We start from the raw sequence: 16,344 nt of genomic DNA on the forward strand, positions 1-16,344 counted from the left end.
GGATGGCACCTCATTGCCGTGCATAATGTCGTCAAGTTGTTCGCTCGTGGGTACCCCTCAGGCTCCTACGCTGCTGCATCGGTGATATTGATGTTGCCTGCACTGCAGAACCCCCCTACCAGAAACCCAAGCAGATTGGGGGCTCTCACACTACCCGTCAATTAAGGGTCATGTCAGGCTGCCCAACACAGCCCTTGGGGTTGGTAGACCCTACTCGACCAAATATAAAGAGACCAGGCCAACCCAACTCAACCACTCGATCAGAACCTTGGTCCTATCGAGGTAATCATGTCTCCTTCAGAATTGGTTTGACCATGGATATCATATGCCCCAGTCAAGACCTATTTGGGAGATAGCAAATCACATATGATGGTCTCAGATCTAAGGCTTGGACGGATGACATATGATCATGCATCCCACAATGTTGAAACAAATCTATCTAAAATATTTAATGTTATGTATTGAAACAAAAAAAAATGAATTTAGCATAAATTATTATCGATATATTTTTTATTGGCATTTATATATATGAAGGAATAAGATAGGTAGACATTAAGGAATAACTGGTAGAACATGAATGATAGTGTGGTTCAGATAAAGGGGATGCCTTCAGGGCCAGGTGATCAACCCCTCTTCTTGTATAACATCTGGAGAGAAAAAGAATAACCATTTAACCCTTGAAAAAGTTCTAGATGAGAGAGGGAGAGAGAAACAAAGAAAAAGCTACCTTGAAATATGGTCATTGTCTGTGATTCATGTTGCTAGAAGTTTTCATCAGGCTTCCAAATCCTTCCACTTTGGATTCTTTGATGCAGCATAGTTTGACCTCACTCTCTGCAGAGTTTTAAATTCATTAATCTATTTTAAGTCTCCATACCAATTTTGGAAAAATTACGGGCCGCGAAGAACACCTCTAAGAGGGTTACATAGTAGAAGTCTTCCATATGCTGCATTAGGGCAGTGCCATCCCTGATCGACCTGAACAGGTTGATCTCCGTCTGAAGTATCTTCTCAATGAGCTCTCTCTCCCCTTGTATCTGTAAGGTAAACTTTTGAGAGAAAGAAATATATAGATGGATAGAGAGAGATAAAGAGAGATAAATAGATAGATAGATAGAGAAAGAGAGAGAGAGAGAGAGAGAGAGAGAGAGAGAGAGAGAATGTTCTCACCAAGTTGCTGACGAGAGTATCTGGAGTTGATTCTCCGATCACGTCCCCCATGTACTCGTCTTCCAGGGACTCCAAATTCACCTGCAGGATACAATTAAATTAGCGACTAAATTTCTCATGTTCATCATGTTATAAGGATATGATTTCATAAGTTATGCATACCAAAGCATTTTCAAGATCTCCTGCAGCAAGATACACTGGCTGTGCCACGTGGCAGTAGCCCATGAGGCGGGGTACAGTAGGGATGATATCTCGATGATTTACAATCCTCCAGCTGTCTCTAACTCTCTATTTGGATTCAATAATTCCACATTGGTAGTTAAGAAATTTGAAGTCAAATCAAAATGTGCATGCATATCCATATTCTTGAAAAATGGATGCTCCTTTACCTGGTTATAAATCTCAGTGAAACATCGATTGCCAACTCGGGGGGATCCAAAATTGTACATGGTAATCGAGATCACACCACGCCTAGAGCAAACCAGGAAATTAAGATTTTAGATTATCAGCAAAAGGTACATCCTCTGTAATTCATAATGCCCTCTACGCAAAGAATCTTTAATGATGGTAACTGTAACCTCATGAAAACACAGAAGACTTATCAGAATGTTCTTTTTCTTAAGAAATTAGATTGGAGCTCACTTTGCCATTTGACTTGACGATAGCTCGAATGCAAGTAATGTAGCAAGCGCACCGCCTAGACTATGACCTGTCACATATACACGCCATTTGGAAATGGTCTCCAAGTCCATGTCCTCACTACAATCAAGGAAATAAATGACTCTGTAGGTTAAAATGTAAACCCACCATAAGCTAAATACAAAAAAAAACCGTTACTCGTTAAAAAGATATATATAATCACAGAACTTGAGCATAAGGGGAAAGATGAAGGTAAGTTAACAGTGTTAATAAACCGTAAAGGCAGATGGCGATTAAGAGGCATTTTGATTGATATCCATTTCCTATCTCACTCCAACTTTTTCCAAAAAGTTTTTCTAGAAGAAACTCTGGATTTTTTTCTTATTTTCTTTTGGATGTAATAATAGCATCAAAACTGCAATTCAAGTGACATTATTTCCCCTTCTGTTCACTCTTTCTCCACATGGAAGCCTCTCGCCTCTCCTATTCCTATCTATCTCTTTCTTGATACTAAATAGCAGAATTTAGAAGGAACATTTTGGGTTTAATCAAAGTTTAGTTTGCCAATATCAGTTGCAAGTTCTGGGGCTTTGATCATTTCTTCTCCATCTCAGTTAGGGATTGGAACAGAGTCACCACCTGTGGATCTGATTTACTCAGTGCATGGAGCGCACCCTGAAAATGTGTTATCTCACCTCTTCTGATATCTAAACAGAGTTCAGGTTTACTTTAAATCTTAAATAGCATCAGGCCGGTATGCCACGAGTGCTCCAACAGACGCAATGAGTATCCCATCAAGTTCTGCATCCATCATTTTTCCTTCCTTGCCCAGCTCGCCAACTCCAGCACATTGATGGTTGCAGTGAGTACCCCATCAGAAGCTCCAAAGACAATTAACCAAAGTTAAGGTCAGGGATGCGTCGGTTGACATCATTAATGACAAAGATGTTCCATGTATGGATCCTGGCTTGGATAAGCTTATGATGTCTATCCTTATGGATACACCCTCTAAGGTTAAGTAGGTGAGATCACCAGAGAAGATGTACAGTCGATGTTCTGGGCCTGTACCAACACTGCTTAATTTTACTCATCTGATTCCAATCGACCAAGGAATCTTTGTATTTTTCTCTTCAAGGTTTTCCCTCTTCAATGGAGACTGTTAGGAAATATGTGGTGTGGCCTATTAGGCCCACTAGACCCTTAGCCCACTAAGGGTTCCTTCTCTCAGTCCCACATGGGATAAATTACTCATACTCTCTCTCTCAGCACCATATAAGGGCATGTATTCCTTCCTTTCAATAGTAACCAAAATCAATCCCTCTTCTCTTTCCAACAGAGACCTAAATCATGTCTATATAACAAGCACAAAACAATACCAACAGAATGATTGAGTCTTAGTATAATTATCCATCTCTTTGACTTATAATATATGGTGAGTTCGCAGAAAAAATCATTAAGAATAAGCCAGGTGAAAATCATCCATTGTTTAAACCAAAAATTGATATCTGGGTTATGGATAATCCCTTCATGTTGAGGCTCATTTAATCTCTTAGAATTAAGAGTTCTGAAGTTTTTATATACATAAGGAAAAAGATAGGATATTCGTTGGATTTGGAATAGGGACATGTCTCTGAACATATAAATTGTCCATGTCTTTCAGAATAGATGAATAATTTAGACAAGGGGATATAGATTAAATGGGAAAATTGAGATATTCAGTTTAGGGGAGAAAAAATTTAACAAACAATGCATTATCTCTGTTCAACCCCTTCCTTATGTATTAGCAGTAGACAAGAAAATTATAAATTTATTTAGAATTTTATGAAGATTTATGTAGATAAAATTACTAATCATTGATGCAATTTGCTGTCAGAACGTAGATATAATCCTCCAAGACCTATACTTAGTTTGCTACTGTATGGAAGATTATGAAGATGGCTTACTGGTAGCCAACAGAGAGCTTGATCAATGTCATAATTCTGTTTCTGACAGAATCATATGCACCCAGAAATCCGCTATGAACCTGTAAATATGAATAGGTGTATCAGGTTGAAATTACCCAAAAACCAGAAAAATAATTTCCCAAGTTCATTGACAAATTATTATGGGTACCTGAACTTCTTCCTTGAAATTTCCACCCATCCTCTCGGGGTTCAGCCTGCCATGTAAGAGAAATCTAACGCATATCATGATAGTCTAATGAAAAGTCATCCTTTAGAGAGAAAAGGAAAACATAACATGCGTAAACTCAGAACTTTCCAAGTATTGAGAGCAAATACTATCAAATGGCTTGAATCAAGTCCAACAATATCTACTTCACAGGGCACTGCACATCAAGCAAAATAAATATGAAAGCACAAATAATCTAAACTATCATACTTCTGTCTCTAAGAAGATAAGAATGCAAAAACAAATCTAGAAAAATACTAAGAAATGTATGGACCAACTAGGAATAGATGCCTATTTTAACAGTTTTCTCAATCAGATGAATGAAAAATCAAATGTAGAAAAATATTAAGAAACGTATGAATTTTATATCATCGGGAGGGTCACCGACTTTGAGTGTACAGACCAACTAGGAATGGATGCCTATTTTAACAGTTATCTCAATCAGATGAACGAATCTAAGTGCAAGATGACATAATGAAAAGAAGTTTAATTTTCTCAAAAATTTTGATTGATGTTGGACATAGTTTCTAAAGATAAATCAAAATGATTCTTCTACCAAAGCTGAAACCAGTTGTTTTTGCAACTTTTAGTGTATGCCTTATGATGTAGGGTTTTACAATTTATGCTTGAACTCAGAGAAATGTTTAGAAAGGCAAAAAGCCCCCCATGGTTAAACTTGAATTTTTTTTTGAAGAAAATAAAATTTAAATTGTTGACACATTTTCTCAAATCATTCGAACCAGAAACTTTTTTGGAAGAAGAAAGTTTCTTTGGAGAAATGCTTAGAAATGGAAGAGAACCGTGTTAAGTAGAAAAATGATTACCCAGAGGGAACAAGCATCAGATCTGTCGTGAGATCCTTCCATTTTGTCTGTGCAAAACAATAAGCATAAACTATTCATATTTATCTTATGAAGCAAAATCTGAAAGCATGAAAGAAATTGGACTTAATCATACTTGTTCAGTTCCCCTGAAGGCAATGACCAGTCTTTTCCGTGTTTGATCACGCCAAATAGCAACCTAAAAAGTTTATTTAAAGGGAAAGCATTTTTTGACCGTGAGGGAATTAACCTTAAATTTTTTTCATCATGTGATGCTCAAAATTCCAAATAAATGTCAGAATTAAAGCACAGATGAACAGTACACCTGAGTATCTGTGGAAATGTTGTCTAGGAAACAAATTTTTTCAAACTCTGATTTGATGAAACTTGAGCGACCTAATGAATTGGCAAGCATGGCCCAAGCCTCCATAGCACTCTCAGCTGTTGAGAATAATGCCTTGATTTCTTCCTCTTTCTTATCAAAAGCAGAAGTATCCAGCATGCTCTGTTGCTCATCACTCAGTGAATCACAGACATTGTTTTCCTCCTGTTCCGGACTACCACCGTTTTTCTCTGCATCTTCCATAGATGATGGGTTCTTCCTTTGTTGGGAAAATGCTGAATTGGATAGCATTAAAGCTCCTAAAATAGACTCTGTTTGACCCAAGATGTTCCATGTGGTCTTTCTGATATCTTCCGAAGTCTTATGGAGTTCGGGGCTGGAAATTGATGCATTATTAGTACTTTCCTCATCCTTTCTATCAGAACTTGCCAATCCGGTCCTGATATATTCTTGTTCTGCAATTTTTTGCGATTCCAGACCTTTTTTATTCAACAATTCAAATGCACCCCACTCTTCAAAACTAGGAAGAGTAAAACCAAGTTTCTGAAGGACCGTTTGATCAATGGATTCAACAATATTTCTCCAAAAAATATTGTCAGACTCTGAGAAATCATTATTTCCATTGTCACTGTTGTCGTCTTGAAGCATCTTCACAGAGTCTGGGGATGAAGCGTCTTGTTCAAGATGAATTGGCTTCCTTATCACAGACATTCTTTCAATGCCTTCACCTTTATCAGATACTTCTTCAACGGAACTGGATCCGTCAGATAAACCATTCTTCTGAAAATAGGCACTATTTAGTGACTTCAACTGACCAAACGCAGACTGAACAAACTGAGAAGCATTGATGCTCTCAGAACCAAGAGCCATCTTCAGTGCAGATCCTAAGTTATTCTTCATTAAGAAATCAGTGACAAATGGTATGGTCCACCATGGCTTCTGCTCATCAATTTCACTAAAGCTTTTATAGTACACCTGACAAAGGGAAATCAGCTGTTACTCTATGCAATAAAATCTACGTCAGATGACATTATTAAAAGAAGATTAGAAAGGCACTAGGAGTTAGATTATTAAAAATTCATAAAACACTATATGGGGAAATTTTTGTGGCTAAAACTACTAAAGGTTTGCAAGACACGACTAATTAAATGACAGTACTCCTACTTAAAGGAAACACCATTCAGTAAACGGCAAATAAACAGACCTCTCTATAATGGATACATCTTTTTGAACATTAAAAAGAACATTCACCCGACAAGTTGGTGACTCGATAAAATAGAATTTAACTACCGCATTTAATGAGAAATTGTGTTCAGAACTCAAGAAATATAGAGATCAAGAATGACACTTCATAGGAAAAACCATTCTCCATTGGCCTATGTGTTTTTTAAATGTAACTCCGGATGCAGTAAAGACCCAAAAAAATCTTTTAGATCTCATAAACCATTTTTAAATTTAAAAACATTGAGAGGGAAAAGTAAAGATACATAAGTAGACTAACATCTATTATCTAGGAAGTTAATCTGTGTTTTTTTTAACAATAGGAAGTTAATATGTATTAAGCTTCAAGTTCTACACTACGTTAAAAGATATGGCTAAAAGCAAGTGTGCTACTTACGACACAGATGTCATCACAGAAAACTATGGAAGGATTCATTTTCATCCCAACAGTCAATTATGAAAACCCGTACACACAACATAGAGCACTTAATATTTCAACACAAGATAAACCTTGATATAACTTTAATATTCCACAAATTTCTTCAAAAAAATCAAAACAAACTCAAAAAGTCCGGTAGAAAAGGATAAAGTAAAACCCCAACTTTGGAATGAGGTTTTGATGAGACTCTTGACTCCCAATGAGCATAGGGACAGGAGTTGTACCAGGTCCCCTCACATGCTAAGGCAGATGCACGAGAGGAAACAGTGGGTTAATGTGTGTTTAGGGCATCAAAAAAGGGAAGGAGCACAAGTTGGGTCTTGGGTGAGACAGGTTGGGTGTCAGAGTATATAGTTGTGGTGTCGTCAAATTGGTCAATGTCTCTCTTTCCCGTCTCTTGAAGTACTGTTTTATAGCATGAGATGCTATTAGAAGTCCATTTTGATGGACTTACATAAAAGAATGAAGTAAAATTTTACAATAATGAACAGTTAAATAAAACAAGATCAACTTTGGAATGAGGCATAGATAATCAACAAGATCTGACATTTTTCTTCTGGCTGAAAGGCAATGAGTCAAATAAAATTTCTTTAATTTTATTAAAATAAAGTGAAAATTAAATGACAAAAATATGGGCATCTTTTTACCTCAAGGTATATCTTTCCACCCCCTCCCATCCCTTCCAACCCCACCTCCAACTCATGCACCTTTCCTAGAAGGGAATATCTTATCATTTACAGAGGCCAATCTCAAATGGGTAACGATGAAGTGACAAGGGGCCCCTGAAGTGACATATTTAAAATTCACCTTAACATACTTTATACATGTAAACCATTTAATATTTTCATGCTCAATCGGCACCACCATTGGAATATAATCTCAAAGCACCAATCATTGTGGATTGTTAGAAAGTGTCAACAGAGAACAGAACGACAGGACGAAAACCCAGATGTGATACGTGGAGATCGAAAACCTACATATCATAAGTTAGGATGAAATAAAACAATGAGGCAAAGTCCTAGAGATAAATTGACAAGCCATAACGAAACCCATTTTCAGGAAAAAAATTAACTAGACACAATCACGACATAAACAGGCAGAAAGATAAAAAGGAACAAAGAATTAGACTTTGACTCATGGAAAATGCAAAAATATTTTGTCCCTCGCTAACCTAAACTTCAAGTTACCAGAAGTGTGTGGGACAAAAAATAAGTGTTTCATAACAATGAATATCATCATCATTTGGTAAAAGAGGCCACTGATTGAAGTTAAGGTTCACTCTCACCATTACAGAGAGGAAGCATGTCAATTCCTCCATTACCCAGGCGTTTATGAGGTGCCACAAGATTAGCATCCCAGGCAGCAACCTGAGAAGAATCAGAAATATCAATGAAAGTGGTTCTTTTGAAGTTGAGTTCCATTTGAGGGAAGATTAAGAGTTAGAGATAATCTAGAAATGAAGGAATAAAACATGGAGAATTGGAGGATTCAAGAAAAGAGAGAAAAAGGAGATAGAGGGGAAGAGACAGAACCAAGAAACTATAAGGAATGAACGATATAATAGGATCTCCCTGAAAGAATCACTTGTTCCACAAAGGTATTCAGGCCTTAGGCCCTATTGGGATTTCACTTTGGTCTCAAGACACCACTGAAGAATGCTTCTCCTATTCTTTACTTCTATTTCTTTTATTTGACCATGAATCCGGAGATCTCAGATTTGAGTAGAAATGAAAGCTGGTCTTCCAGTCTTTCGGATATGTGGCCTTGATTCAATCGCCCTCCACAGACAGCATTCTTCATGATGAGGAGAGCCTCGTTGCATATTGGTTTAGAAGAGAGTGACGGTGGGTGGCACTTAGACATGGTCGTTCTGTTCTGTTCGTTTGAAACGAACACAAAATTCGCACAAAAGAACCGCACAGACCCATGTTCTTTGTTCTGTTCTTTTTCTTTTTCAAAAACGAACAAAATTCGCACATTCGCACAAATTCGCACTTTCGCACAAAATTAGACTAAAATTTGCTCAAAGCGAACAAAAGAACAGAACACGGGTCTGTTCGTTGTTCTGTTCGAATTCGTTTTTGTTCTTTTCGGAAAACCGAACAAAACGAACAATTCGCACAAATTCGCACCAAAAGAACAGAACGACCATGTCTAGTGGCACTCTGGTCATCTGAAAGAAAGAAAATAGCTACCATCAATCCCTGGCCAACAAAATCTAGAACAAATGCAGAGAAACCACCTCATTATGGTGCAGCCCTATCCCTACAACATCTCATTATGGTGCACCTCATTAAGGAGCCTTCCACATTCTGTCTTGCTCTTTGATCTGCCTTCCCGAATAGAAGAAGGACGAAGGGTTGCCGATGAAATGGTTGCAGCTTCAAGGGGAAACGACTCTGACCTGTGAGCACCAGGGGAAGAGTTATGACCGAGTGAGAGAGAGAAAATGGTGACGTCGCAGAATGACTTAGGATGTGATTTCCTGCCCCAGTCTCTTCCAAGGAAGACCTTAAGTCGGGCTGGTAATGGGCTGGACTGTCGTGCCCAGGCTTTGCTTCTGTCCTGATTTCCTATGCTCATATGCCCAACACCAAATCATATCAAGCTCCAATCCTCCCCCTTAACCTATTTCATGAGATTTTTGTGATGATAAGATTTTATGGAATAAGAGTGTGATATAGGCCAAAAGTCACCTCACCAACTTTGATGACCCTTTGACATATCGGTAGAAGGTATAAGTGTCATCGATTGATTCGCTCTTAGCCTTACTTTCTTCTCTGAATCTCTTCCAAAGTTTTTATAACCTTATTCCCTACCAACTCCCATAACTTGCTGAAGACGAACATTGGAAAACTGTTTGGGCCGGAAGCGCTTTTCCCATTTAACCCCTTGGTGGCCTCCCTTGCCTCTTTTGTGGAGAAAGGCCTCACCAAATCAACCTGCTCCTCTTATGTCACCCTGTTTTCCCCTTTTCCAGTCCATTAGCTTAAGGACCCTCCCCTCCGAGAAAGGCCCTGAAATGGCCCCCCAGAGCTCCACCCAGTGCTTTCGCTCTACTATGTTCCTTGCTCTCCATCAGCACCTTTAATATTTGGTTTGGTCACCTCCCATTTGCAACTAGATGGAAAAATTATGTGATAGTGTTGCCTTCTTTCAGCCACAATTGCAGCAATTGTTGTTTCCAATCCAGCTCTATTCTAATAGACTTTATGAATCATCTAGACCGAAACTCACACAGATACAATTGCATCTAACTGGGTTCCGGAAGCAAATACAGAAAACCTCATGATTGCTGCATCATGTCCAGGTCGTGACCATGAACACAACACCACCGCTTCCATGAAATCCTTCTATAGCAGCCATAATATGTTCATCTTGAAATATGTGGACATGCTCTGCCCACCATGGGCTTGCCATACTGTTGGGGATGGATCTGGCAGCAGTATAGGAAATGGGCACACATCTACCATAAAGAATCTCTCCAATTCCACAAAACATAAGAATACTCAGAAAGCATGGTGGGCCCTTGCATGCTTTTCCAATGATACATACAATCAGTAGGCCCCATTTCCTATGACCCTGTCCCCAATATTAAGGACCAAAGGCCTGCCAACTCAGTCCCTCCCGGCCAGCTCCATGAGATCTGTCCCCTATATCTAGCATCACATCAAAGCCCCCCTTTCTTCCATGAAAGTAAGAGACCCCTTCAAGTCAGCTCCTCTCATAGGATGTCTCTTGTCGAGGCGTTGACCGGACTGTAGACAAACACCCTCAAACCGGCCCATCCACGAATCCTCGATCAGAAAGATCATCTTATCCCATGCCACTACCAAAACCCTAGATCAACCAACCGCGTTTACTGACAAGAAACCCTCTAGGAAGCCTCGCCACATGAAATTCCAATCAATCGCCTTTTAGCTTTGAACTATCTTATCTTGCAAATAGGCCATCATGGCACCCCACTCCCACAAGTATCTCCTCCCTATTCTGATCCGTTGCTCATTGCAGAGTCTATACATGTTCCATGAGACACTTCATTACTAAACTGACGGGGCCCTTCCATGTATCTACATTCTCTGCAGCCCCATGGCATTTTCCATCGCGTGTGCCTGTCGGCATGCGAGTGGATTGTTCACTGCCTCCTCGGCCACTCGACCTCTAGAGTGTTCCTTCTCAAACTCCTCAGCAACTTCCTCCGTCCATGAGGCTTTCCCCTTTGAATCATACCTCAACCCAATAGCCTTCATGTCTTCCCCCCCTCACCTACTTCCAGTATCTGTAGTCTACCATTCTTCTCAGCCACCACCAATGCCATTCTCCCACCCTCATCCCTTAAAGCCACCTTTCCTCTTCTGCAAACTACAACTTTGTATCATATGATATCCCCCCATTTTACTCACCTAGACTTTTGGTGTGCCGCACTTTCTCATTTCCCTTGGCCCGTCAGCTCTACTTTTCTCCTCTCTTGCAGAGATCACGACTCGGGCTCACCCGGGACTTCTATCATCAGCTCGTGGTGACTTTCTTCATCTGATGTTTGCAGCACCTGGTGTTGATCACTTAGCTATGTCTGCGGCTGTAAAACCTGCTCTCTTGTCTCCAGTATCATCACTAATGTCTGTGGTATCAATTATATAGAAATTGCCCACAAGTCAAGGGGGTATATTTTTTTTTTTTTTGAAACAAATAAAAGGCAGTCACCCGACGAGTCAGTAACCACCCAAGAAGTACATGGGCCCTAGAGCCCATGTGATACATGCTTAGCCACTCCTCTCTCTATTCCCCCCTTGTGGGAACCATGCCACAATGAGGTTGTCGACTTCATGGGTGAGTCTGTCCAGTGAGGCCTGCCTCCCCCTGAAAACCACATCGTTTCGATGTAGCCATATTCCCCAGAGCACCGTTAGTGCGCAGCCCCTCTCCTCTTTTCGTCTATTTCCATTTATTTGCATGGATTCTCAAAAGGCCTCAGCTGATGTCATATTAATTCCCAGATGTGTTTGAGTAGCCCAAGTTAATCGTGCAAAAGGGCATGCAAAGAACAGATGGTCACATTCCTCTTCTCTTTGCATGCAAAAGATACAAATTGTTGGTATCTCTGGGTACAACCCTTTCAGGAAGGCGCGAGTCACCAGTCTCTTGCGGTACAATAGCCACCCGAAGATCTTTACATTTAGGGGGGCTTTTAGGTGCCATATAGCTTGGCACGTCAATATAGTCATTTGGTCCTCATTCCCTTGGCGGATCCTTGTATAGACTTCTTTGACTGAAAAGGGGGCATTATTCCAAACCCAACTGTCCTTTGCTCCTAAACATGGTCGGATGTGGTGCAAGGCCTGCTGCATGTCCATGAATTGAGCAACCCTTTGGAGAGATAGAAGATGGGGATCGCTGACAGTACTGACTTCAGTAGAACCAACCAACCCCCCTAGACAGAACCTTGGCTTTCCAACCTTCCAGACGTCTTTCAACTTTCTCTATCACCGGTTGCCAGTCCGCTTTCGACAACCTCCCATTGGTCAATGCCAAGCCCGAATATCGCATAGGAAGACTGCCAATTGGTGTACCTAGTGCCCCAGCGCACTGCGTCTCCTCCTCCTGAGATAGCCCACTACTCACGAACGCTAACTTGGCTCGATTGAGTTGTAGACCTGAGAAATCTCCGAACAAGTCGAGTACTATGGAAAGATTTTTTGCTTCTTCATCTCCGCCTTCTATGAAAAAGGTGGTGTTGTCCGTGTACTGCTATAGCAGTATCCACTCTGGTAAGCTAGGTGTCTGGTATCCCCTTAGGAGGCCTTGTTTTTGATAAGCGCCCTTTGCGTACATACATGCCAAGGAAAAGGAAGGTCAATGATACCGCACGTGTGGAGTGAACCGCACGTGGTGAATTCAAAACTAAAGGGCGGGAAATGAGCGGCTCTGATGGTGGCGGAAAGTTGGAATAAATAAAGAAGAAGGGCTGGCCAGATGGGCATTAAAAATTGACTTCAAGAAACACTCCTGGAGATTCTCCTGCGTCGGGCCGCAGATCCGGCCGTCCCTGATCATCACCTCTACCAATCTTCGTTCAGAGATAATATTTCCTTCCTTAATCCTTCGTCTATTCTTTCCCTTGTAAGGATCTGGATATTATAGGATCGGTCGTTGCGATCCAAGTGAAAGATACATGTGTTTTCGTTGAGTTGGAGTTCTACCACGAAGATCATCATATTCGTTTGTTAGGTTGCTTGGTATTCTAACAGTTTGCAAGTTAGATTCGTACATGTAGCGAGTGTGTCCACAGCTAACACGAATAGTAGAGGTGCAAGCGGGCATCCTTGTCTCACCCCCCAGTTTGCAATGAGATCCCCGATCACCACTCTCAGCCTGTTCGCCAGAACCTTTGCAACGATTAAGTATATGGAGTTGGACAGGGTGATTGGCCTGAAGTCCTCAATTCTTTCCGCACCAATCAGCTTTGGCAGTAGGAACAAAAATGCCTTGTTTAATTTTTCCATACTACCTGACCCTTGTCGAAACTCGTCTAGCGTGGCCATCACATCAGATTTCACCAGCTCCCAAAACTCTTTGTAGAAGAAAACTGGCAGGCCGTCTGGGCCTGGCGCCCCTTCATTGTTGAGGCCTAAAAAAGCCTCCTTGACTTCTTCCGCAAAAGGCCGAATCAACTCAGCTTGGTGTGCATGTGCTAAAGTCTGAGCTCCATTTCCACACCACATCCATCCGTTGCGTCTACCTTATCTAATAGAGCTTGCGAAAATAATCTGCGACTGCACGACCCACTGCCTGTGGCCTGTCATGGACTTGGCCTCCCACTGCAAGTTTCCCAATATAGTTGGACCTGCGCCTCCCGTTTGCAACTAGATGAAAAAATCTTTTGTTAGCATTTCCCGCATGTAGCCACAGCTGCCTGTAACTGTCTCTAGTTTCTTATCTTCCATGGCTACCACCCCTCTCCATTTCCTTCTATCAAGAGCTTCCTCTGCTTCCGGGCGCTGTGTATCCTCTAAGTCATCTAGTTGCTTGATTTTGCTCAAAGCCTCGTTTCTAGTCTTCTTTCTTTGAATATGTATGCGCTTTTGGAACTCCACAAGATGATGTCGCAGCCTGTGGATTTTCGCGGTTAATGTTTCTGTCTCTGATCTGAGTATGGGCTGTGACCTCCACTTTTCCGTCACCTTATTTTTGAAACCAGCCTCCTGGAGCCACGATTTGTCTACCTTGAAGTATGTCGGCCTCTTGATCAACTCATTTGCAATCCATACAATGGGTGTGTGGTCCGAAATCGGGCGCGGAAGTGACACCACGTCTGCTAGTTGGAATCTTTCCATGAGCTCAACTGAGCATAAAAATCTGTCCAAGCGCGACATCCTGTTTTGGCCCGACCTGCTTCGCCATGTTTAAATGCAGTCTGTGGGCCCCATTTCTTGAAGTGATGACTCCGAAATGAAGGCCCTGAAGGCTTCTGAATCGGCATCTCTTCCTCCAGCTTCATTTGGCCGATCTCTTGCTTCTAGTGTCACATTAAAGTCCCCACTAAACAACATGGCGCACCCCTGGAATGTGTTTGCAAGGTCGGCGAGCTCTCTCTATAGTTCAATTCGCCATTGGACATTTACAGGACCATATAACAAGGCTATAACCAGCTCGAAATTGTCTTGCAAGCGCTTTAGCTTCATTGCTACAGTAAATTTCCCCTTCCCCTTGACCGCTTTTGAAAACCGTGTTTCATTCCATGCTATCACCACTCCTCCAGATCGCCCAACCGCATCTACCGCTAGGAACCCCTCAAGGAAGCCTCTTCCCACTACATTGTAGTCCCTTGGTTCACAGCTCTCCAACATGGTTTCTTATAAGCATACCACTGATGCCCCCCTTTCTCGCAGGTAGCCCCCCACCACCCTCCGTCTACCTTAATCTCGAAGGCCTCAAACGTTCCATAAAATGCATCTCATGATGAACTATCTTTGGCCCTTGTCTCATTCGGTGTCAACCTTAGACCCAGGGTTGACGCTATTCTTTAGCCCGAGGATTAGTAATACGGTCCTCTTCGCTAGCTTTATGCTGGTGGTCAGTCTCTACTTCCTCATTGTTGGTTTCGTTCATGATCTCCTTACCCTTCCCTCATGTCTCTATTAACTCCTACATCACTCGTTCTATTTTGGTGTTGTTCCTTGACATGCCCTCCGCTGCTAGCATCATACGTCCACTTTTACCCGCTTTGACCCACGCTACTAGCCTCTTTTCATGGCGGATCCCAAGCTTCCTACGTTTGTAAAGGAGACCTTCCTCGCCTATTCTGCTTTTCTCGATCGTCAGCCTTCCATCATATCACTTATCTTGGTAACCAACTCCCTTGTCGCAGTGCCTAGAGTCTGGACTGGCTTGACCTCCCTCCACTCTAGCTGCCCACCCATCACTTTGAGATGACGCCAGGAACAATCTCACGAATTCACCTTCCTCCCTTCCGTCATCGGGTTGCAGCCCCCTTGAAGTTGATGCCTCTACATGCGGGCACATACTCCCCCATCTGTTGGGGTCTCCTTCGTTTCTATTGTGATATCCGGCTGGCTTCCCCTCAAGGCTGCCACAACTTCCTTCGAGCTTCTTGTTGACGTCTTTGTTTCCGCGATCTCCTCCTCCTAATCTCGTGCGCCAGCCTCTGGTTGTGTACTCGCTGACGGCAGTGCCGGCGGGGGTATTGTAACAAGAAAAAGTTGAGTGTAGGTGAGACCGTGGTTGCATGGGGCCCCTCTACCCCTAGCAGCACTTTGTTGGGGTCGCCTGACTTCAAATCGTCAGAGATGATATTTTTTAGAGAGGCCAAAGGTTTGACCATAGCCTCCAATACCGCTTCCACCCTGTAGCCCATAGGAATGCCTCTGGCTTCGATGACATGTGAATGAACAGGTCCCCTTGCCGCTCCGTCTCTTTGGTGGACCTTGCGCCACTTCAGCTGCGCGCCTCCTTCCACTTCCTGCTCCCATCCAATCACTGCAATATATTCTGCCATTGAGACACTGCAGAGGAAGAAATCCCCGTTCTCGAGATACCAGACCTCTGCATTGACCAAGGTTGGGAATTTTGCAAGAAGTCCTCGTCGTACCTCTACCACTGTCGGAGTTCCCTGTGTGGCTTCCCCCACAAGACAGCCTGTGTGGGCAATCTGTTGGGACGACATATCCCTGGCCGACGCATGCTGATTACCATCTGGTTTGTGTGCCTCCGGGCCTTCTTTCCCCAGGTTGATGGGCATCGTTGTGTCCACTTCCCGTGAACATCTAGGACAGTCGAATTGTCGGTGTCCTGTCCAATGCATCTTCGACATACCAACGTGCCTCAGCACTCCCTTGCTCTGTGTCCGTGCTTCAGACATCTGTAGCAGCAGCCTTCTCTTTCTCCCCTTTTTAGTGGCCTAGGTCTGTATGAGTTGGCTCGCCACCGCCTTGGGCCAACCCTCACCCAGCCCTCCGTCTCCTCCCCTAACCTTTCAAGATCCTCACCGGCATCCTCCGCATCTATGAGTGTGTGGGTTTTCA

The 16,344-nt window shown here is 42.3% G+C and overlaps 1 protein-coding gene across 2 annotated transcripts in view; it reads right to left on the reverse strand.

Annotated features, from left to right (window-relative positions):
• Positions 1 to 469: 469 nt before the first annotated feature.
• Positions 470 to 16,344, reverse strand: part of LOC144700187 (putative triglyceride lipase) — a 46,515-nt gene continuing 30,640 nt past the window's right edge. For both annotated transcript variants that reach the window (XM_078571618.1, XM_078571619.1), the window contains 14 exons: positions 8,088 to 8,169; positions 7,450 to 7,514; positions 5,125 to 6,117; positions 4,936 to 4,998; positions 4,803 to 4,849; positions 3,922 to 3,967; positions 3,753 to 3,832; positions 1,813 to 1,929; positions 1,560 to 1,641; positions 1,333 to 1,458; positions 1,171 to 1,251; positions 912 to 1,037; positions 728 to 834; positions 470 to 647 (listed from right to left, as the gene is read on the reverse strand). In XM_078571618.1, the coding sequence (XP_078427744.1) occupies positions 775 to 834; positions 912 to 1,037; positions 1,171 to 1,251; positions 1,333 to 1,458; positions 1,560 to 1,641; positions 1,813 to 1,929; positions 3,753 to 3,832; positions 3,922 to 3,967; positions 4,803 to 4,849; positions 4,936 to 4,998; positions 5,125 to 6,117; positions 7,450 to 7,514; positions 8,088 to 8,169 (1,968 nt within the window). In that variant the 3' untranslated portion in view covers positions 470 to 647; positions 728 to 774. The remainder of the gene's footprint in view (positions 648 to 727; positions 835 to 911; positions 1,038 to 1,170; positions 1,252 to 1,332; positions 1,459 to 1,559; positions 1,642 to 1,812; positions 1,930 to 3,752; positions 3,833 to 3,921; positions 3,968 to 4,802; positions 4,850 to 4,935; positions 4,999 to 5,124; positions 6,118 to 7,449; positions 7,515 to 8,087; positions 8,170 to 16,344) is intronic.

The sequence above is a fragment of the Wolffia australiana genome, chromosome 2 (assembly GCF_029677425.1).
Source record: "Wolffia australiana isolate 7733 chromosome 2, ASM2967742v1".
Taxonomy (NCBI): domain Eukaryota; kingdom Viridiplantae; phylum Streptophyta; class Magnoliopsida; order Alismatales; family Araceae; genus Wolffia; species Wolffia australiana.